The sequence below is a fragment of the Neopsephotus bourkii genome, unplaced genomic scaffold, assembly GCF_033783945.1.
Source record: "Neopsephotus bourkii isolate Nb327-2 ecotype Australia unplaced genomic scaffold, CSIRO-AGI_Nbou_v1 NB_409, whole genome shotgun sequence".
Lineage (NCBI taxonomy): Eukaryota > Metazoa > Chordata > Aves > Psittaciformes > Psittacidae > Neopsephotus > Neopsephotus bourkii.
In genome coordinates, this window is record NW_026900913.1 from 237,288 (window position 1) to 244,880 (window position 7,593).

Sequence of the window (7,593 nt, forward strand, 5' to 3'; positions counted from 1 at the left end):
TCCAGCCCTGCACCGCATGGGCCCATTCCCAGTGCAGGGGATCTGGTTTCCCCCTTAGCCCCCTGCCAGCAGCATGGAGCAGCCTCCATGGCCTTGGGGATTGGGGGGGATTGGGGGGGGGGGGTCCTGCTTGCTGTGCCCCATCCCAATCACCATCACTGGTTAAGGTGGGTTCTGGTGGGGTTCCCAGCTCTGTGGCTGCAGGGATCACCTGGGAGAGGAGGAGGAAGAGGAGGGTGATGGAGATGGGGGACACGGCACAAGCCCCCCTCTATCACCCAATGGGACAAGGGGGGCGCAAGGCACTGGAGGGATGGGAAGCAGCATCCTCATCCTCATCCTCATCCTCATCCTCATCCCTGCTGCCCCCGGGCCACGTCACCAGCTCGGTGCTGACCTCACCTTCATCCCCGCCGGCGCCGCCGCCTCCCACTGCTGCCCTTTGCGGCCGCCGCTTCCCCCCCCCGTTGCTCCCTGCCTGCTCCTTCCATAGCCTCCAGCACCATTGGTAGCCATGGGCCGCACCCCAGCAATAGGGGGGAGGGGGTGCCCGGAAGGCATCGCCAACCCCAACGCATCCATGGGGTGCGCGGTGGGCACCATCCCCGCTGCTTAAGGGGTGTCTCAGGGCACGGAGCAGCCCTGGAGCCCCACGCCGGTGCCTTCCCATCCGCCCCACATCCAGCTGTGTCCGTCTGTCTCGTGCCATGTGCTTGGGATGGGAGCCACCAGTAGATGGGACAGGCTGGGGTGACAGGGGCCAGTTCCCAGTTCAATCCCAGCTGGATGGGGGGGGGGAATGGGAACGGGACACCATGGGGACCAGGAGGGGTGCGCGGGGCTTTGGCCACCGCGGAGGTGTCTGTGTCACGAGCGCAGGCAGCTGCGTCCCATCCACGGCCCCATAAAACGCAGACCCCGAGGCCAGAGCCCCTCCTGGGGACAGCGGCTCCAGGGCTGGAACACACGCACGAACCCTTCCTCCTCTTGGGAAGGAGGCAGGAAAGGGGCCGGGAGCCAGGGATCCCAATGGGGCTGGACCCCAAACCGTGGCCAAGGCAGGGCTGGGAGCCCCACAGGCTCCCCCATGCACGCAGATACGTGCAGCACGGCCCCATAAGTTGTGTACCTGGAGGGGATGTGCAGCCGAGGGGCGCTGGGTCTGGATCCAGGACGTGGAGCATCCGGAGAGGCACCTGATGGGAAGAGGAGGAGGAGAGGATGAGGATGCTGGGATGCAGGGGAACGGCTCCGTGCCCCCCTTCGGTGCCAGCCCCACACCGAGGCTCCATCCCCGGGCCCCTCTTTGGTCTCTGGGAGCTGTGAGCAGGGGGCAGCTCCGGGCCCCCCACTGCAAGAGGGACCTTGAGGGGCTGGAGCGGGGCCAGAGCAGGGCAATGGAGCCCAAGGGTGATGGGGAAGGGCTCATCCCAAGCCCTTGCTGTGGGTTGGATGCATGTGGGAGGGAAAGGATTCTCCGAGCCCCCCCCCAAGCACAGCCCCCCCATAATGGGACCCCTATCCCTGTCCCATTGCTTTCCTCACACACCTCATGCACGGCTTCCCATTGCTTCCAGTGCCTGAAGGATGGGGGGACCACATTCTGCTGCCAACCCGGCTACAGCATCCCCCTCCCATAGGCACTGCTTGGGAGGCAGAGCCCAAAGGCTGGGGTCCCCCTGAGCCTTCTCCACACTGAACCCCTCAACCCCCCCTCCCCGGGGTGGGTTTCTCAGCTCCTGCCCCCCATGTGGGCCCCACACCCCCCCCGGCTCTGGGCCCCCTTCCCACCCCGCATCCCATGGGAGGGCACTGGGATGCCTCGAGTGTGACCCGGGATGAATGGAACGCATTGACATGAATGGAGCTCGGTGTGAACCCGGGGGGGATCCGGCTCCCCCCGCCGCTCGCCGTCGAGGCCCGATTGGCTGAGGGCCCCGTCACTCCAATGCGCGCAGCCAATAGCGAGCCGAGGGGTGGGCGGGCTTACCGCGGGAAGCCGGGAGCGTAGGGCGGGACCGCGCTGGGTGACGTAAGGAGCGACAAAGCCGCCGGGCCGTCGCGCTGCGGCGCTGACCAATCAGCTGGAGGTAGGGGCGGGACGGAGGCCGGCGCTCCACCAATCGGAGGGCGGCGGGGGAGGGCGGCGCGGGAGACGGGAAGGTGCCGGCGCGGAGGTGAAGCGGGCGGAACCACGACGGTCGCGGGGTGGGGGGGGGGCCGGACGGGACCAGTGCGGGGGGCGCGGGGAGGAGGGGGGGGGCGTAAAGGGACTTGGGGGGGGGAAGGGGGAAGGCCGAGAGCAACCGGCAGCGGGGCGTGGCTTCCGCGTTGAAAGGGGCGTGGTGCAGGCTCGGGGGCGTGGCCTGCGGCAGGAGGCGCGAAGCCGCCACGTGTGCGCTGGGTCCCGGTGCCCGACCCCGCGCCATGAAGTGCATCATCGTCGGTGGCAACGTTAAAGGTGAGCGGGGCCATGGGGGGCCATGGGGCGGGGGGGGGGCAATGGGGTGCCCTTCCTCACCCCCCCAATTCCCTCCTCTTTCTCAGTCCTCAGCCGAGCTGTGCTCTCCCTGTCCCGTATCGGCGATGAGCTCTACCTGGAGCCCACTGAGAACGGGGTATGGGGGAACTGACAGGGCTGGGAGCTGGGGGGCCACCAGTGCCCCCCACTCTCCCCACTGAGCTATGGCCACCCTATAGCTGTCCCTGCGCTCCATCAACTCCTCCCGCTCCGCCTTCGCCTCCTTCCTCTTCGCCCCCATCTTCTTCCAGCGCTACGAGGCCGGCGGCCCCGAGCCCGACACCGAGCTCTTCCGCTGCAAAGTGCTCATGAAGGTGCACCCCCCCCCCCCCAAGTGCCCCCCATTGCTCCAGGAGCGGTTTGGGGGTGACCATCCCCATCCCCATCCCCATCCCAGTCCTTCCTGGGTGTCTTCCGCTCGCTGCCCTCACTGGAGAAGACAGTGGAGAAATGCCTGATCCTGCTCAAACCCCAGCTCAGCCGCTTGGTGGTGCAGCTCCAGTGCAAGTACGGTGCGTACTGGTGGTGCTGGTGCTGACGGATGGGTGCAATGGGCACCACGGAGCCCGGCCCCACTGCTTTGTCCCCCTTTACCAGGCGTCACCAAGACCCACAACCTGACCTTCCAGGAGTGCGAGCGCCTTCAGGCTGTCTTTGACACCCAGCGATGCGCCAGCAGCCTCCGCGCCCCAGCGCAGTGAGTGGGGAGCACTGGGACGGGCTGAAGGCAGGGGGACCCCGTTTCCATAGGACACAGTGTATGGAGGGGGGGGGGTTTTGGGGTGCTCACCCCAATGGGTCTCATAGGCTGTTGGTAGAGGCTGTGGTCCACTTCCCCTTGACGCTGGCCGAGGTGACGCTGAGGGTTGATGCTGGGGGTAAGATCACGCTCCAGAACTACGTGGAGGATGAGGCAGGTGAGTGCTATGGGGTTGGGGTGCCCCTTCCCCAACATTGGGCTGCCCTCATGCACCCCCTGCACCCCATTCCCCGTACCCCACAGAGCCCAGCAAGACGATGGTGACGGAGCTGTGCTTGGCCAAGGAGGAGTTCGAGGCAGTGGCTGCAGTCCCGGATTCCCACATCACTTTCTGCCTCCGGGAATTCCGGGTGAGGCCCTGCCCGCACCCCAAAACCCAGCTTGGGGTCACCCCTCAGCCCCCCCATAACCCCCCCTTTACCCCCTGCTTTAGGGGCTGTTGAGCTTCGCAGAGGCCTCCAACCTGCCCCTCAGTATCTACTATGATGCACCCGGCAGGTAGGGATGGGGACCCCAGGACCAGGCCTTGCTTCTGGGGGTACCCCCCCCCCCAACTTTAAGCTCTTTGTGCCCCCAGGCCGGTGGTCTTCACACTGGATGACACCATGCTGGAGGTCAACCTGGTGCTGGCCACCCTTTCGGACCCACAAAACACCCCCCAGCACCCCACATCCAACGGGTAGGAGCTATGGGGGGGGCACCGGTCCCCCCACTTTGGCATCAGTAGGGACCAGAGTGAACGCTCCCCACACTGCCCCTGCTTACCCCCACAGCGTGCCCCACGTCCCCGTCCCCTCGGATGACTTCACTGACGACCTGGAGGCCTACATGATCACAATGGAAACCAGCACAAGGGACCCCCAAAACCCCACGTTCCCCCTGAGCACCCCAAATCCCCCCCCCAGCGATGAGGAGGAGGATGATGAGGACGGTGGCGCCGTACCAGGGACCCCCCCCAACAAGAAGGTGTGGATGGGCAGGGGGCCGCCCTGAGGCCACGGGGATGGGCACACCCCCCCCCCCGTCCTGAACCCCATTTCTCTCTTTTTCACCCCAGTTTCGCTCCTTGTTTTTTGGCTCGGTGCTGACCCCGGGGGGCCCCAACCCGGCCCCAACACAGGAGGTGCTGGCAGAGGACAGCGATGGCGAGTGCTGAGCACCCCAAAATGCTCCCCCCCACACACAAACAGAACCCCCAAATTACAAGTTTATTCCCCCAAAAAAACACCCCCTCCTGCTCACACCCCCCCCCCCCTTTTTGCCCCTCCACCTCCATAGGGTTGGGGGCTTTGAGCCCCCCCCCTTTTAGGGCTTGCATTTGGGGTGGGGGCGGCCGGGGAAGGGAGAACAGAGGGGGGGGGTGTTTAGGATCTTCCAAATAAAAAAGCCCCCCCAAAAATGAGTTGAAAGCAAAAGCAACCGGATGCTGAAGGAGAACGGGGGGCAATGGGGGGGTTTTGGGGCTCACTTCTTGGCTTTGGCAGAGTTGCGGGGGGGGGTGACGGGGCGGCCGGCGGGGTTCAGCCCACTGAACTGCCCATATTTGCCCTTGTTCTTGTCAGCTGGCTTCAGGATCTGGAGGGAAAAGTGGGGTGCAAAGGGTAAGGGATGGGGGGGGGGTGTTTCACCCCATCCTGTTCCCATCCTGCATTGAGTGGGGATGCTCTGAACCTTCTCTTTGCACCCATCCAGCAGGAATTAAGGGGGGGATGGATGGTCCTATATGTGTGTACCCCCCTTTCACCCCATCCCGCATTGAGGGGGGATGCTCTGAACCTCTTTGCACCCATCCAGCAGGTATTAAGGGGGGGATGGATGATCCTATATGTGTGTACCCCCCTTTCACCCCATCCTGTTCCCATCCTGCATTGAGTGGGGATGCTCCGAACCTCTTTGCACCCATCCAGCAGGAATTAAGGGGGGGATGGATGATCCTATATGTGTGTACCCCCCTTTCACCCCATCCCGCATTGAGTGGGGATGCTCCGAACCTCTTTGCACCCATCCAGCAGGAATTAAGGGGGGATGGATGGTCCTATATGTGTGTACCCCCTTTCACCCCATCCCGCATTGAGTGGGGATGCTCCAAACCTCTTTGCACCCATCCAGCAGGTATTAAGGGGGTGATGGATGATCCTATATGTGTGTACCCCCCTTTCACCCCATCCTGCATTGAGTGGGGATGCTCCGATCCTCTTTGCACCCATCCAGCAGGTATTAAGGGGGGGATGGATGATCCTATATGTGTGTACCCCCCTTTCACCCCATCCTGTTCCCATCCCGCATTGAGTGGGGATGCTCTGAACCTCTTTGCACCCATCCAGCAGGTATTAAGGGGGTGATGGATGATCCTATATGTGTGTACCCCCCTTTCACCCCATCCTGCATTGAGTGGGGATGCTCCGATCCTCTTTGCACCCATCCAGCAGGTATTAAGGGGGGGATGGATGATCCTATATGTGTGTACCCCCCTTTCACCCCATCCTGTTCCCATCCCGCATTGAGTGGGGATGCTCTGAACCTCTTTGCACCCATCCAGCAGGAATTAAGGGGTGATGGATGGTCCTATATGTGTGTACCCCCCTTTCACCCCATCCTCTTCCCATCCTGCATTGAGTGGGGATGCTCTGAACCTCTTTGCACCCATCCAGCAGGTATTAAGGGGGGATGGATGGTCCTATATGTGTGTACCCCCCTTTCACCCCATCCTGTTCCCATCCTGCATTGAGTGGGGATGCTCTGAACCTTCTCTTTGCACCCATCCAGCAGGAATTAAGGGGGGGATGGATGATCCTGTATGTGTGTACCCCCCTTTCACCCCATCCCGCATTGAGTGGGGATGCTCTGAACCTCTTTGCACCCATCCAGCAGGTATTAAAGGGGGTGATGGATGATCCTATATGTGTGTACCCCCTTTCACCCCATCCCGCATTGAGTGGGGATGCTCTGAACCGCTTTGCATCCATCCAGCAGGAATTAAGGGGGGGATGGATGATCCTATATGTGTGTACCCCCTTTCACCCCATCCCACATTGAGTGGGGATGCTCTGAACCTCTTTGCACCCATCCAGCAGGTATTAAGGGGGTGATGGATGATCCTATATGTGTGTACCCCCCTTTCACCCCATCCCGCATTGAGTGGGGATGCTCCGATCCTCTTTGCACCCATCCAGCAGGTATTAAGGGGGTGATGGATGACCCTATATGTGTGTACCCCCCTTTCACCCCTATAGCATCCTACCTGAAAGGAGCACATGAGGGTTTCATCCACGCTCATCATGGCCCCAGCGTTGTCGAACTCCCCGCAGTAGTTGGGTGCTGAGAAGAGGGTGACGAGCTGGCGCTTGGCGAAGAACTCGTACCCGTCCTCCACTACCTGTATGGGCAGCAATAGGGGTGAACCGGGCCCTAAAGTACCCCAAAACACCCCAAAATGGGGTGGATGCAAGAGTTCCATCCCTGGCAGTGCTCAAGGACACAGGGGTTTGGAGCGAGCTGCTCCAGTGGAAGGGGTTGGGGTCGCACTGGTTTCCATGAGATGCTGCCCTGGAGGGGTAAATTTAGGGGTAACCCCCCTGTACCCCATACTAAATACCCCAAAATTGGGTGTATCAAGAGTTCCATCCCTGGCAGTGCTCAAGGACACAGGGGTTTGGAGCAAGCTGCTCCAGTAGAAGGGGTTGGGGTCGCACTGGTTTCCATGAGATACTACCCTGGAGGGGTAAATTTAGGGGTAACCCCCCTGTACCCCATACTAAACACCCCAAAATTGGGTGTATCAAGAGTTCCATCCCTGGCAGTGCTCAAGGACACAGGGGTTTGGAGCGAGCTGCTCCAATGGAAGGGGTTGGGGTCGCACTGGTTTCCATGAGATACTGCCCTGGAGGGGTAAATTTAGGGGTAACCCCCCCTGTACCCCATATTAAATACCCCAAGGCGGGGGGGACACCCCCATGGCCATACCTGGTGCGCCCGGCAGATGAGGTCCAGGTCGTGCTTGTGCAGGAACTTGGCCACCACCTCGGCCCCAAAGGTGAAGGAGACCCCACGGTCGTTCTCCCCCCAACCCTGCACGTCCTTATCGGGGTCGGACCAGAGGAGGTCACAGAGCAGGCCCTGGTCGGGGACATCAGTGGGGCGCATGATGCGGCGGATCTGCTCCATGGACTGCAGGTCGGGAGACAGCCCTATGGGAAAGGGGATGGGAAAGAGGGGGGTTAACGGCATCCTCATCACCAGCACCCCCTCTCTGTGCACCCCAAAAGCATCACCAGCGCCCCCTCTCTGTGCACCCCAAAAGCATCACCAGCAT

At 62.0% G+C, this 7,593-nt stretch overlaps 2 protein-coding genes across 2 annotated transcripts; one reads left to right on the forward strand and one right to left on the reverse strand.

Annotated features, from left to right (window-relative positions):
- The first annotated feature begins 2,362 nt into the window (after positions 1 to 2,362).
- Positions 2,363 to 4,472, forward strand: RAD9A (RAD9 checkpoint clamp component A). The gene is made up of 11 exons (XM_061349340.1): positions 2,363 to 2,461; positions 2,548 to 2,618; positions 2,701 to 2,835; positions 2,919 to 3,033; positions 3,119 to 3,218; positions 3,329 to 3,438; positions 3,525 to 3,631; positions 3,715 to 3,779; positions 3,859 to 3,960; positions 4,055 to 4,247; positions 4,339 to 4,472. The coding sequence occupies exons 1-11, from the start codon at positions 2,428 to 2,430 to the stop codon at positions 4,435 to 4,437; spliced, it is 1,131 nt and encodes a 376-aa protein (XP_061205324.1). The 5' UTR covers positions 2,363 to 2,427; the 3' UTR covers positions 4,438 to 4,472.
- A 258-nt stretch (positions 4,473 to 4,730) lies between these two features.
- Positions 4,731 to 7,468, reverse strand: PPP1CA (protein phosphatase 1 catalytic subunit alpha; the record flags this gene model as incomplete). The annotated part of the gene is made up of 3 exons (XM_061349345.1): positions 4,731 to 4,856; positions 6,523 to 6,657; positions 7,245 to 7,468. Coding segments are annotated over 3 exons (470 nt in total), but the record flags the coding sequence as incomplete, so codon positions are not given.
- Positions 7,469 to 7,593: the final 125 nt, after the last annotated feature.